Raw genomic sequence first — 15,468 nt, 5'->3', positions numbered from 1 at the left:
ACCTAAACTGAAATGGAGACTGGATCCAATTGTTGGTCTGACACAGCAAGAATTTTTTTAAAATGATCCTCATCAGCCTCATCTCTGAAATGAAAGTGCTAGACCACGGTACCATAACTGAAGATCGATATATTTAGGAACCGTCTTGCAGCCCACGTGTGTAGAACTGAATACTACCCTAAATGATGGAGGTGCGAAAATAGTTGGCAGCGTTCCCACTTGAACATTTACAGACGATAACAATTGCAGTACCATACTGAGAATCTGGCTTGCTGTACTGTGAAGTGGGCCTCGGGTGCATAACAAGGTCAACTACTTCTAGGGAACGTTTCTCATTGAGGCCTTGGAGGAATGTCACAAACAAAACAATGTATATATATGCTCAGGCCTGTAGAGAGCAAGCACAGCTTCAAATGTGGCTGTAAAATCATTAGATGAATAATGGGTTCTGTAGAAAAAGGAAATTAACTAGACTTTTTTGGTAAAAGGCTTGGTCTAACTGGAAAGAAGACAGTTGCTTTCTAGACTGTCCCTGCCTTCAACGCCAGTCACAAAATGTATTTCCTAAGTTATGACTTTGCCGTTACTCTACAAGGTGTGCTTTCACTCCTACAGGTGACACAGATGAACTCAGTTCAATGCACCAGCGATGAATGTGAAAGACAGGTTACTTTAGCCCCCCAAAAAAATATTCAGTGTGTTATTGACATAGAAGTATCGCTTTTGGGTTATTAACAACCCTCTGAAGGAATCAGGGGCACCGCGGAATCAGAAACAAACCTTATTTCATTATTCACAATATCACACACAGTGTACTAAGAAGAAGAATGAATACTTTTAGGTAAAAAGCATTTATTACTACGGGAACAATCTTTCTCAGTACATCTAAAACAACTACACAAACATTTCTACAACTGTTTGAAATGGAATTTAAATGTTTAAATTGTAATTTACAAGGGCATCTAATACCTAACACCCTAATATCGACTTCTATGCGCTATACTGTGACAGCATGGAAGGCAGAGCAACTTCAGTCTAGACTTTCTTAGGGAGAGAACACACACTGCATGCCTTGTTGACAGCAAAGGCTGTTTTTATCCGCAGAAGCAGGGAAACTGTGCTCCCCATAAAGTGCAAACACACTGCAGTAACAGTCTATCTTCCTACAGGACTCAGTATTATCAGCTTCAGGCGAGATGTAGCATTTGCAGAGTGCGCCGGCAGTAGGTGGGACAGGCTCTGAGGCAATAATCTGGGCTAAGGACCTCTCCTGTCAAGTGATCGTCCTTATATACTAAACCTTGTCAGAGACAGCAATGTCTGACGTAAATTATGTGCATCAAGGTATGCGCCCCAGACATTTCCTTAAGAACATACAAGATAAAAGGACATCAATTCAGCCAACACTATCTTGGTTATATGCCAATTTGTTTTTCATCAACTATGACATGGTGGAAAATAGCCATTTGACCCAGACAAATGTTGCCTTGTTGGTTGTATCTGCGTCACTGACCGAAGCTTGACGATTCCACAGTTCTTAGAAAGATACTGTCAGGTAGCATCTGTATCTAATGACAGTCATTATAATGATTCTGCATAAGTCCGGAAATATGGCGATCTCCATTAGTCAAGATGGAGTCAGGCGTGGCACCAGAGGGTCACACTAGTCTCAATGTCACGTCCCAGGCACTCAATTGTGTCCCATCATGAGCATTTCACAAACTTTGCAACATCGCTACCGTCCTGCATAGCCCAACTGAGACACACACTCCATCCGGAACAGTTCGTAAACCCTCAGCCACCTTATCCCAAAGGCCATGCAAGTAACAACTGAAGCGATAGCTGGCATTTATGGATTTCAGATCAAGGCTCAGAGGAGAAACTTCTCTTTTATAATGTCTCTATTTTTTTAGGGACTCACAAATGGGGGGCAGAGAGAAAGGCATTGGGGTTGACTTTGATGGTGGGTGCCTGTTTCTGGAGTTGGATGCAGAGTTAGAAAGGCAGATCCCCAGATGCAGGAGGATAACAGACAAATGGTCTATTAATAGGCAGACTTGAACAGGGCTGAGCCCAGGTGCCCAAAAGGGTGTCAATGAAGTGCCTTGTTAAACAGTGGCCCAGTGGGAGCCTGGCCATATTGTATAACATCTACCAATATGTTAATTTTCACTTCAATGGCTGGCAATTGCAGATCTAAAACTTCTACTGCCCTTCCCATCACTACAGCTCCCACTCTATAGCAGAATCCAGGGGAGATGAGGCCAGTATCAGTCGAAATGTTAAGCCCACTGGCATCCTTAAGCCCTTTACACTAGTTTTCATTATCATACTGAGGAACAGTATTGTCCCAGTCATCACAGCTGTCACTTTCAGAATTCGATCCAAAGGGATTATGTCAAGTCTAGGCCCTACAGTGTAGTAAGTCCAAGGTATCAGAGAGGTTACTAATTGGTCGGCTCTGGGCACAACTTTGGTCAAGGTCGTGCCATATTCAGTTCAAAGTCAGACAGCCCAATAGGCTGTATCTCATCATCGGACCTTGATGTATTCAGGACCATCACAGGGTGGATGCCATAGCCAAAGTAATCACCAGAGTTGGTGCTGAACTCAACGTAGGTAGTACAAGCACAGATGGCACCAAGGGCACAACAGCCAGCTGAAGTCCGAATGAATGCCCCTACAGATCGTTGGGGCTTTAAGGTGCAACAGAAACTAGAGAGGATAGCCTCCCTGAAGGCTTCTGGTTGCTGAGACATTGTCTACAGACTTGGAGTCCAGGGTGTCTCTGAACAGGCTCCCTGGTGATGGGAAGTAAGACTAAGAAGGAAAGTGATGCCCTTGTATCCTCTCTGAGTTCAAGAGTGGCAGGAAGGAGACGCTTTGATTTTGTGTGTTTTTTCTTTGACTTACCCAAAGACTTAGACGGCGACAATGACCTGCTGAAGGAACTGGACCTTTATTTTTACTTCAACCAATCATGGTGCAGAGTCTTCTTGTGTTTCTCGACAGAGTTTGACTTTACATTCCTGTATGGACTTTGGATTAAACTGGGCCCTATCCCCACAGGCCTTGGAGCTGGGTTCCAAACCCACACATCATAAGCGAGCTTTGTGAGGGTCCATAATAGGCATAGGTTTATGACAGACACTGCACAGTTTAAACCCTGTGGTTTTTAGGGGTTGGAATTTCCCTTGGCACACTGGATAAAATTTAGTCCAGAAATCTGGTTTAAGACCCGGAAGAATATCCGGATCCATACCTCACGGCGCAAAAAGAAAGGAACTGATGTTAGCGTGTTGGGGTGGTGCTTAACTGCAGCACTGCGCATCACTTCTGGAAGAGAACAACGTTGGAGCCAAGCTGCACAACGCAATCTAGCAGCAAGTAGGAGAATTCCTCTAAAATTTCCCAGTTCAGTCTAATGACAGGAAACAATTAACATGGTCAGGTTATCTGCAGTTGGAAGTGTCCATCGGTATGGTAATACATTTACTTTCACTCCAAAGTAAAGGGTTCTCACACAACTTCCATGCTGCTGTATACAAATTAAACGAACGCAGAATTACAAAAAATGCAATTAACTATGATGAAGTAAAATATTTAATACAAACGTTGAACCCTAAATGGTCTATAAAGGGACTTAAGCTAGTTTATATATACTGCCTAATGTGTGCATAAGTCAGAGGTTCAAAGAAATAAACTACAAGTAGGGAAAATATTTTAACCAGAGATACAATCCACATTTGTGTGGATCCTAAACTTTCTTTTTAACATGTGGTATTCTTATATGATTTATTGAATACACTGTATATGTCAAGTATCCTAAACTAATTTTGGTAGAGTTGGTGCTTGTGAATCAGTTGATAGGGTATTTATTACTTTTACATGTTGGAGCATGGTACATTCGGAAATAAAGTCATGCTCAACAAGTACATTGTTTTCTCATTTTTTTAAGCTACTCTCCTTCACAACAGTTTTGAAATTCCATTTGTGTTCTACAGATATATTGCAGTTAGAAGTCTCCTACATGGTGAGTACGTAAATATGAATATATCAAACACAACAGACATTCATTTAACATTATCAACTGATTGTGACTAGTGTTTCACTAAAGGGTGTTCCTTTTAATACAGAAATGCCTCTAGTTTACTTAGAGGGTCATCCTCAAATGCATACTATCCTAAGCCCAGAAAGGTAGCTTGGTCAAACCATTTTGGTGGAACAATCTTAAATCCTGCATAGTTTGGAGTATGCGGTGTTCACCAAAGTTATAGCAAGAGTACAAGTTATTGGCATGCATTTGTCACTTTTACATTCTATCTTAATTTGTACTTTTGAGTCGGCAAAAACATGCAAAGGGTATTAACAAAAAAAATGAGGAATTGCCTTAATAGCAGCATTAAAACACTTGAAACTGAAAAGCGCAAAAATAAAGCACACAGCAGGAAAAGATACATGAGGCAAATTACCAAGACAACGTGAGTGAAAACTTGGCAGTAATGGTTTGTAAGCCTTAATATCAATCGATATTAAAACCATTGATTGTCACCCAAGCTGTACATCACAATTTAATATGTTGGTTACTTATGGGGCTTTCTTTCACCAATGAAAGGGTGAACATTTTGGAATTCAAAGGATGACACTGGGGACTCAACCAATCTTGGCCCACACCCCCACCACTCCTTTCCTCCACCCCATCAACATTTTGATCCACAGTACATCACTGTATCTCATTTTATTAGTTATGAAAATGTCACAGTGGTAACACATTTGAAGCCATGTATATCTACCTGAAATACACATACTACTCAATAGGCTAAAAAAAATGCTTCTCCAACTCAGGTCAAACTATAAAATTCAGTTTTACAATAGAGTGTGTTTAAAATGCTGGCCAATTGTTTGGTTCTCACACAGCAGTGTTCCAAATTGGTGTTACATGTTCTTGTTCACAGATAGGCCAGGATCTAGCAAACCCATTAATGTAGGCATAATGTGATATAGTTGCAGAGCATTTTTGGAAGAGCGAGGTAAAAAGCACTTGCAATATAGTTTGCCAAGCCTGCACTGATCTACGTAATGTAATGTGAATCATACTGTACCACACGAGCATACTCCACTGGTTCCTGCATGCAGTGAGCTATGGCATGCATCAGGTCAGGCTTACACACAAACGGAAAACAACAAAACACAGATGATGGTGAGTAAACATGCCAAGCAACAAGCTAAATTTCACACAAGGTCCAACATCTACTATGCAATGCAAACGTGTAATTATGAGCGCTAGTCATACTAGGATGATCTGCATAGTATGATTAGCAGCATAGACACATTATGTATTGGAGAATCAGGCAGGGGCATACACATATAAAAGAAATTAAATTAAGGGACAGGGACAATTTGAAAAATATATCCAAACTTTAATGTTATACCAGTTAATCAGTTAAAGGTAATCAGTTAATTTCACAAACGATATCGAATACAAGTTGAAAAATATGTTTAAGTATTAGACTAAGGATATATTCTATTTACTGATAATAGACCTGAACGCCACACCTAGTTTCCAATATCTGTCAATTATAGGTTAAAGGTGGCAGTTTTTGTTTTTGCACAGATGTTAGAATTTCATGGAAGCAAACTCAAGAATAAAAAAAGAAAACCATGGGTTTGTGGATGATATTTGATGTGAATATCCAACAATTAACTTACAGGTACTAATTTCCAATACCACTTGGAAGGAGACTGTTCAGGAAGCAAGGGAAGGAAGTTAAGCAAAGGAAATGGAGTACAGCAAGTTATAAGCAGAGGTTTCAATTGCCTGGAACTAATCTCAAAAGCTTTTCCAATTGTTTGATGAATCAGAGCAAACAAACTGGTTAGTTTAACATTCCAAATATCGCACGGATGCACATAAAAAGTAAAATGTTAGTCATGCACGGTCCCAATGTCAAACATTTAATTAACACTTAATTAAATCGATTTGCAAAACAGAAAAAAGCAATTAACATTCATGGTCAACATTTGTATTTGGGCAGAGTTTAAAATGTATTTTCCGTCTTTAGTTTATTTAACAGAGGTAAGTAACACTTTCTTATTATGTCGACACAGATTGCTGATGCAAGATATAGAGACCAGGGGCAAATGCAATCACATCTGCAATGCCAGAGAAACAAGACACACAAAAACGTTATCCTGGCCAGGAGGGCGTGGGTCAGTAGTGAAATTTTCTACCCATACCACAAGTTAAACATCTCATCTGGCAGCCGAGCATCCGCACCACTGACCTGCTTGAGTCAGCCAAGGTGCAGGGCAACAGTGAGTTCACGTGACCAGAACTATGGCCCATTCTTGCAGGTCACTACTCCCCGAACTGCAGAGGAGAGGTCATTCACCAGATGACAGAGAGGAAGAGAAGTGGGTTCTTACAGCCTTTATGGATTACACAAACCCAACATGCTGGGACCGACACTAAATGATGAAGAAATCGACCTCAACGTATGAATGACAATGATTCAAAACATCAACTTTTGCAAAATCACCAGGTCAAAGGACTGATCAGCTTCACAGTATCGAATGAGTATGCCTACAAAAGGCAGTAGTTGTGAACACGCTGACGTACAGATCTGGGCAGTCGGTACATTTCTCCGAAAAACTACAAATGGTGTCCACATGGGCTTGGGAACATTAAGCAACATTTTTTTTTCCAATTGAATTGCCATGAACCCTTGGATGAAAACTGGGGTCACAACTTTTCTGGTTCAAAAGAAAATCAGAAACCCGCCGGTAACGAAAATAGTGTTCTGAGAACTATTTTTAATAGGAGAGCAATTAATGGTTCCTTTGCCGAAAGAGAATGGAGCACCGACTCTCTTTCCTAACATAATAGCTACTATGAAGCCACTCTTCCAGGTAAAGAGATAAGAAAAAACGGTCATGGCCTCAAAAGTCGTATGTATGAAGAAAACTTGCATTATATTGAGATCCGAATGAGGAAGGAATAAGTGGCCTTTTTAGGGTCGAGCACACAAGCGCTTCGTCCCTGTTATCTCTCTTTGGGCTTTTAACCACACCCATGTCACACCTGTCACTTTCATTGGTTCGTGGGCTTGCCTTTTAAAATCCGATTGATTTAATTTGTGAAAGGCATGCCTTTTCCGGTGTTTAGCCCTCCTCGAGCGCACCAGCCAACTACTGAAAACATTAGAAGCTCCATGTTTTCAGCATGGTTTCCAGACTAATTTATCTTTTTATTTTCCACGCAGCACAATTGCGTTAGGTTTTACATATCGTAATCCTGCTAATTTTCTTCGTTTTCAATTTCAGTGACATTGCGCTGCATTTTACATAGCGCGATCCCGTTAGTTTTTTTTCTTTTAATTTACGTGGCAAGAAAAGTCTGGTTATGAGTTTACAACGCTAATAGCTCTAACTCAAGCAAATGCTACATCGGTTGTTTTCAAATGCTTGTTATTCATTCCAGGCTGTCAAATTACCTTCTTACAGGGGGTGGGACCTGACGTCGATGACGTAGGAAGCAGCTAAGAGAGCTCCTGCTATTTAAGCCCCATCCAGCACCATCCTGATGACGTTATACCCACCACCCCCAGCAAGTTGCAAGTTCAGATTGGAAGGGGCGACATCCAGGAGACCACGATCGCTGAAGCCAGTGGAGAAGAGGGAGAACTGATGGGATAACACAGCACGTGGCGAGGCCTACACCTCTCAAGGTGGCAAAGTGCAATAGTAAGGAGCAAGACTCTCGGTGAGGAGCACCCATAGCAGTGGGTCCCACAATCCAGATGCTCGTGGCTGAGAATGGCACTGCCATGGGTGCTGGGGTCTGCCGAAGGGACACCTTCCCTACTGTAGCTGCCAGATCCCAATGCGGTGTAGTCGTTGGGGAAGCCACAAACCCTAAAAAGATCAGGGATCGAAGATCTCTTCCCACCCCACAGCAAGAAGCGAGCTGAGAGCGGCAGGCTCAATAACTAGAGACCACGGCTGCAATAGCCGGAGGAGTGGTGCAGAGGGGAGCCGGGGAGATAACACGGAGCTAAGCGCTGCACCACTTCAGATGGCACAACAGATTCACGGAGCTGGACGCCGGGCGAGGTCCATAGAGAAACCACACTCCAGACACTCGCACTGGCCTCTCACGACATGACTGCAAGAGCGTTACGGTCCACAGCCACTGATGTAGGCATGTTGAAAGACGACGTGGATCCTCTGTGGGTTCTGGCATGGGGCTCTGCCCAATGGCAAGAGGAGCCTGACAAGCTACTGGGCGCACTATGCCATACATAGTCAGCAGCTACACGACCACTGAAAATATGAGGGGAGAGCAAAGACACAAAGAGATAGGGAAGACCAGGAACAGCAGGAGGCTGATGACAAATTAATCACCATAATCCTCTTGTCACCTGGAAGGAACACTGAACCCCACCCCCATTACAGAGGGGAGCGGGTCAACAGATGCAGGCATCTGACACTTAGCCTTCATCGACATTCTGGTCTGTGGAAGCACCGGGATTAACCAGTGAGGAGAGGTGATTTAGAGTCCCTCCACACCACTGGCAAGGACTGCCGACACAGCTCCCCTGAGGCCTCAGGGGAGGCGCCCCTGGACCCAAGATGAAACAAGCAATTTCCCTGGCCTTACAACGCTAGGAATCTCCCCAGCTTGGTGATGCGGTCGGAAGGACAACAAATTCAGAGATATCTGGGAACCTTGGCCACTACTGCAAGGGGGAAATCCTCTAGGAAGAGAGAATTAGGATCAGAATCTGCGTGGAATGCTGGGATTGCAGAACACCCCACCCAGGAGAATGGAGCTCCATCACTGCACCTGGGCCCCCAGAGGGCGCAACGCTTCAGGAAATATTACAAGCCATAACAGCATCAAGATAGGTGCTGGAAACAAAAATGGACGCCTTGGTAACAGATATGGAACTACTGTGAGAGGACCATAGGCGGCTAACCACCCCTGCAGGCAAAAGTTCAGATGTTAGAATACCAAGCAGAAGACGTTGAAAATACATCCAGTCGAAACAATATCCGCAAGGTGGGCCTGCCTGAAAGAAGAAAAAAAACAAAAAATAGAGATGAACAACATGCTGTCATACCTCGAAAACTAGCTGTGCACGAAGTCGCACGTGAGAGCATCTCCTCTTTCTACGATCTGGAATGGGCACACAGGGTACCAGCAAGGCCACCTCTCCGACGCACTCCACTGCACCAAGTTGTGGCATGGTTGCTGCACTGAAAAGTACAGGACCATATCTTTAATCAGGCCAGGAGGAAGTGGGAACTCACAGTAGAGCAGTGCCGTACACATCTTCCCCAACTTCTCTATAGACATGCAATGACAACAAGCAACTTTCCTTGAGGCAAATAAGAATCTAAGAGAGCTTGGTATCCCTTACATTATGCTGTTTCCAGCCAGGATAAGAGTAGCAGCAATGGAGGGGGCGCTCTTTTTTTCCAGACACCACAGAAAATCTAGGACTGGCTGGATCAGCAGCCTCAGGCAGGGTCTACAAAAACAAATCGGGCCAGACATCCTAAACAATCTAGAACGAAACTTAGATTGTCCCGCCACAATGAGGCTGCCCCGACTACAGAGGAAGCACGCCACAAGAGACAGTGATGGAAGTAGTGGCGTCGATCAGTGGTGGCAGTACAAGCCCTGTATCAATATGGGACGATGATGAATAACAGAATTCAAACTCAGATGGCTGAGTCCAGCTCCTCTGGGACCAAGAGCCACAAACTACCAATAGTCACACCTGGGACCTCAGAGGACATTTTCAGAGAAATGCCAGGTTTGGCTCAGAAGCCGGAGTGCGCAATACGTAGTGCCTTCACTTGAAACCTGGGAGGCCATCTCCTGACTCTGGATTGATGGAAGGGAGCACCTACCAGAAGGCCTCATACAGCCTCATACTTCACCTAGAACTGCCAGTGGGTTCCGCCGTGAGCATTTGTGGCTTGATTGGCGGTTTGGAAGGAGGAGGCAGGGTTATTGCCCACTTGTCCTGGGGAGTGGGAACTGGTAGCCTTGTATAAAGAGCAAGGGACCTGGGCTGTCGGCCAGACTCCACATAGGAAGCATTAGTGATACCACTGCCAAAGCCAGCTACACCAACTAACAATAATAAAGCAATCGACCACTGTCAGTACTGAATACAGATTACAAAATCCTCCATAGGATTCTGGCTACTAGACTCCTACCCCTAATGCCCAGACTAGTACAACCAGACCAGGCACGATTTATCCCTGGACACAACACGGCTCAGAACATCAGGCATCTCCTTACACTGATGGAAGCGAACACCTACGACCGCAGAGATGCAGCAGTGTTTGCTGTGCATTGCATTCGACTTCTTAGAATGGAGATTCTCATATGGAGTACTGGAATGCTTGCAGCTGGGCCAAGGTTTCCTCACATGGCTGAAGCTGCTGTACGTACACATCCTATGGCTAGGGTACGGACGGGATGGACCATATCTGGAACATACAGAGTAAGGCGAGGGACAAGGCAGAGATGCCCTCTCTTACCTTTGCTATTTGCCCTGGCCATGGAACCCCTAGCCTGGTGTGTCAAAATGGGTTCCTGGTACCAGGGTGGATCTCATGTGGCGCTCACCCCCATCATATCGCGCTCTACGCAAATTATCTGTTACTGTTACACAGGAACATGATGACAGACCTATAGGGTGCAAGAGAAGCTATTTCCAACGGCGACAGACAGGTAACTCCACCCTCCACTCCCCACCCCGAGGGACTGGACATATTGCAATGGGAACCAAGATACCCATTTTATTTGATAGTGAAGATATAGCATGACTGGACTGACCTCCTTGACAGTAATGTGGGCAGTCCTGTCATTGCAGTCAGGGCACTAAAATTCAATCAAGACTGTTGGAAGATGCTGTCTGTCAATGGAAGGGAGAGTGGCACTATTGAAGATGGTGGCTCTCTCTCTACTCTTTCACAGTCCTCCGGATCAGGATACCCAGGGCGACGTTGCAAGAGTTGAACTCCCTTATAAAACCATTTCGGTGGGAAGCCGGTCGAAGAAGAGTGGCGCCACTTAGCAGCGCAACTCAAGTGGTTTACACAATGGATGGCAGGCAAACTCCGGGACGCCAGATGGGACCGTTCATCTCAGATCTTCTGAAACTTCTACGGGTGCTGCTGAAAACCAGCCGCCCAGTGGCCACTGATAACCAAGAATTCCAAGTCATGCGGAATTGCTGGAATAAATGCCTCCAGAACACATGAACAAGAACTTCCTATTCTCCTGATATACCTATGATTATGCTAGAAGAATGCCTCACGGAAGCGAATGGGGGTGCATAGGTGACTGGGTCACAGCGGGTGCGAAGACGATGGGTGTCTTATTCTGAGACAGAGGGCTCCTACCATTCAATGACTTTCAATTGGAGTTTGACCTACCATAGGGCCACTTTCTTCTCCACAGAGAAGTCACAATGGTGCGCTGTAAACACCCGGATACTGGTCTACTAGAAGCACAGAGCATGTCAATATGTTGTCCTGTCCTCGGGCACCATTAAGGCAGTAACATGCCTTTATAGGGATATAGAAAATGATATGCTGCAGTCTCTGTAGACCCTGAGGGCCAGCTGGGAGGAGGATCTAGGGTTCACCATACCTGAAGAGGACTGGGAATCTATAGTGGAGATAACTCCGAAAGTATCTAGAGATGCCAGATTTAAATTAATTAATACATTTCTACATACTACAAAGGGCATATCTGACCCCAGACGCATTTATGAACAAATTACTTACCTTCGGTAACACCTTATCTGGTAGAGACATATCCTAGTTGCAGATTCCTTACCTTAGAATTTACCCCAGGCGTCGGTCTGGATCTGGAGGTTTTTCTCGAGCAGTACCCTTGTCAAGTGGAGCTGGTTGGCTCTGCGTGCATCATTGTTCGCGCCGGACATGACGCGGGTCCTGTGTAGCCGCAACCACGGTTCGCTGAAAGTCAGTTTCTTTTCACTACGTTCCACACCAGAAGAACGGAGCCATGAATAACACTGACCACTGGTGCGCCAAACTAGGGCCCTGAAAGTGAAGTTCCCGCCCCTACAAATCAGTTGCGGAGGATGGGTGGGTTGGTAAGGAATCTGCAACTAGACTATGTCTCTACCAGATAAGGCGTTACCAAAGGTAAGTAACTTGTTCACCTGCTAGTCACTTCCAGCTGCAGATTCCTTACCTTAGAACAGATACCCAAGAAATACCATCCCTGGAGGTGGGCTGCGAACCAAGGTCATACAAGGAAGTCCTGCAAGACCAAACGGGCAAAGTACCTGTCCCTTCGGACCTGCCTGTCCAGGCAGTAATGTTTAATGAACATGTGCAAGGCTGACAGATGTCCATGACTAGAAAACTCTGAGTGCTAATGCAGTGGTTGCAGCTGCTGCTCTGGTAAAATGCGCATGCAGACCCTCTGCGGGTTGCTTTTTAGCCAATACATTTCAATGAAAAAAACGAACCATCTGTAGATGGTTCTCTTCTGCACTCCCCGACCTTTCCTCTCGCCCACATAACCTTTTCCTTAGAAGGATGTGGGGTGTTCTAAAAAGTAGGCAAGGTGATGTACTGGCCTACATGAAAGGGCGTAACCACCTTAGGAAGGACTAGTGCAAAGCACTGCTTTGTCAGGATAGATGGAAAATGGGCGGCTTCGATGATCATGCCTGCAGGTCACTCACCCTGCGGGCAGAGGTCGTGACCATAAGGAAGGCCGTTATGGATTTGTTCAAAAAGAGCACATATTAGGAAGGTCAGAACCGCATTTAAATCCCATTGCCACGTGATGAATGGGGATGGAGGAAACATGTGGGTTAAGACTCTTAAGGAACCTATTAACAATAGAAGATAAATAAAGAGGGTTGATCAGGTAATCTAAAAAATGCTGTGATAGCAGATAGATGATCTTTGAGAGTGCCCAAAGCAAAGCCCTGCTGGGCCAAAGAAAGTATGAACAAGAAGACCTCGGAAAGAGGGGCAGAGAGAGGGTCAGACTTTTCTGAACAGCATGCCACAAATTTGTTCCAACGACATTAGTATACCATTTTGGTGGAAGGACACCTGGCTGCCAAGATAACGTTACAGATTTCAGGCAGAAGCTCAAAACCGTTCATCTCTACATAAGAAGGCGGAGATTGGACAGATTTAGGTGGAGAACCCTCCCCTGCTGCTGCAACAGAAGATCATCCCAATCGGAGGATTGATGGCCAACAGCTCGGGATACCGCTCTTCGTGCCCAGTCCAGGCCGCAAGGATTACTTGGGCCCGGTCAGTCTTGATCTTCTTGAGAAATCTGAGCAGAAGTGGTATGGTCAGAAAGGCGTACAGGAGGCCTAATGTCCACTTGAGGTGAAGCGAGAGTGAGCAAGTGCCACCTTGGAAACTCCAACTCGCAAAACTTTTGACATTGCATGTTCTCTGCAGACGTAAACAGATCTAACCAAAGCTGCTGAAAGAGCCCATCGCCACCTCCGGATGAAGACACCCTTCATGTTCAACCAGGCATTGTTGGCTGAGTTCGTCCCTTCTGGCGTTCAGAGCCCGTCAGGTGTTGAACCACAAGGGAAATGCCCTCATGTTCCAGCCATGTCCAGAAGTGCTGAGTGTCCTGAGAAAGGGTCCATGACCCCACCCTGCCCTGTTTGTTGCAGTACCACATGGAGATGGTGTTGTCCGTGAACACCTACACTACTTTCCCTTCGAGAGTGGGAAGAAATGCTTTCAATGCCAGTCTGATTGCCCAGAGATCCAAAAAGGTTGATATGGAGTCCGGATTCCGTCGGAGACCAGACGCTTCTAATCTTTGCCTCTCCCAGGTGGCTGCTCCAGCCCAGGAGTGACGGATCAGTCACTAATGTCAGATCTGGTTGGGGAAGGGAGAGGGATATGCCTCACCCAATCGCGATTCGTTAGTCACCACTGCAGATCTTGTGCAGTTCCCTCTGAGATCAGGACCACGTCAGAGATTTCCCCTGATGCTGCGCCCACTTGAACTTCAGGTCCAACTGCAGAGCCTGCATATACCATCTGGCATGTTTCACCAACAGGATACAGGAGGCCATGAGTCCCAGCAGCCGCAGTCATTCCCACCGAAATCCAGGATAAAGGCTGAAACTTCGGTATCATAGCCTGAATATCCTGTACTCGCAGCTCGGGAGGATAAGCCCGAAACTGCACGGTGTCCAGAATAGCTCTGATGAAAGGGAGCGCCTGAGAAGGAGTCAGATGTGACTTTGGCACCTTTATAGTGAACCTCAGCGAATGCAGGTTTGCCATAACCTTGAGGTGGAGATGACAGCCTAGGCTGAGCCTGCCTTCAACAGCCATTCGTCAAGGTAGGAGAAGACTGAAACCTTTGACCTGCGCAGATGAGCTCCCACTACCACCATCACCTTGGCGAACACCTATGGGGCACTGGTAAAGCCAAAGGAGAGCACAAGGAATTGATAGTGCTATAACAACTACAACTTACTTCTGGCACAGGGACCCTCTTCAGGGCTTCATTGGCCAAGAGAGCAATAACCTCCTCGTGGAGAAGTGTCAAGTAATCCTCCGTCATCCGATCGTAGGATGCATAGAGAGCGGAGGAGGTGATGGTGAATCCTACCTCAGACTTGTCCATGGGGGGGGGGGGGGGGGGGGGGAGGTCAGAGTCAGACTAGGCAGATGTGGAGGCAGTTGAAGAGGGGGGTGGTGGAGAGCCGGCCAGATTGCTGGGTCCCTAATCCACAGGGACGATGGCTCTCACACACTCACCCACACAGAGGTTAGGTAGCATGCGCGGCATGGTGGCTGGGTGGGAAGCTGAAATGATGTGATGCCCCTTCTGTGGCCACGAAAGGGGTGAAAAGCAGGCTTAAGGGGGTAAACGGGGCAGCTAAGAGGCCCAAGTACCCGGCGGTAGAACAAGAGTCCTTGAAGTGCCCAGGCGCTGAGTGTGCTTTCTCTCCGAAGAGATGAGTGCCATCAAGGAGCACGTCCAAAAGGGTAGATAGGACAATCCTCTAAAAGCCAGACGTCCTCAACCAGCCGTGGCGACTCAAGGCCACTGTCGACGCAACCACTCTACCCAGTGAGTCTTTCATGTCCAGCCCACATCTGATTATGAACTTCGCTGCACCTCTCCCATCAGCAAAAGCATGGGAGAGAATGTCCTCCAGAACCTGTGGCAGCACTTGTGCAACCATGTCGCACAGAGTATAGGTATGACAGCCCAAAAGGCATGAGGTGTTCACGGACCACAAAGCCAGGCTGGAGGAAGAGAACATTTTCTTCCCAAGTGGGTCCTGTTCACAGGAGCCCCTATGCGGAGTATGAATCAGGTACCTGGTAGGACATCTGTAAGGCTTCATTGAAGGGCAAAAGGGGTTCCGAGGATGAAGACACAGGCTGAAGCACCTCTGT

The 15,468-nt window shown here is 45.9% G+C and overlaps 1 protein-coding gene across 2 annotated transcripts in view; it reads right to left on the bottom strand.

The window, feature by feature from the left end:
- Positions 1-15,468, bottom strand: part of CAMSAP1 (calmodulin regulated spectrin associated protein 1) — a 342,698-nt gene that overhangs the window by 144,973 nt on the left and 182,257 nt on the right. The window contains exon 6 of one of the 2 annotated variants that reach the window (XM_069241639.1): positions 5,710-5,742. The exons of the other annotated variant lie outside the window; for it this stretch is intronic. Within the exon in view, the coding sequence (XP_069097740.1) occupies positions 5,710-5,742 (33 nt within the window). The remainder of the gene's footprint in view (positions 1-5,709; positions 5,743-15,468) is intronic. 2 annotated transcript variants of the gene reach the window in all.

Source organism: Pleurodeles waltl, chromosome 6, assembly GCF_031143425.1.
Source record: "Pleurodeles waltl isolate 20211129_DDA chromosome 6, aPleWal1.hap1.20221129, whole genome shotgun sequence".
NCBI classification, from domain to species: domain Eukaryota; kingdom Metazoa; phylum Chordata; class Amphibia; order Caudata; family Salamandridae; genus Pleurodeles; species Pleurodeles waltl.
The sequence above is the reverse complement of the archived record's forward strand: the minus strand, read 5'-3'. Positions and strand labels throughout refer to the sequence as shown.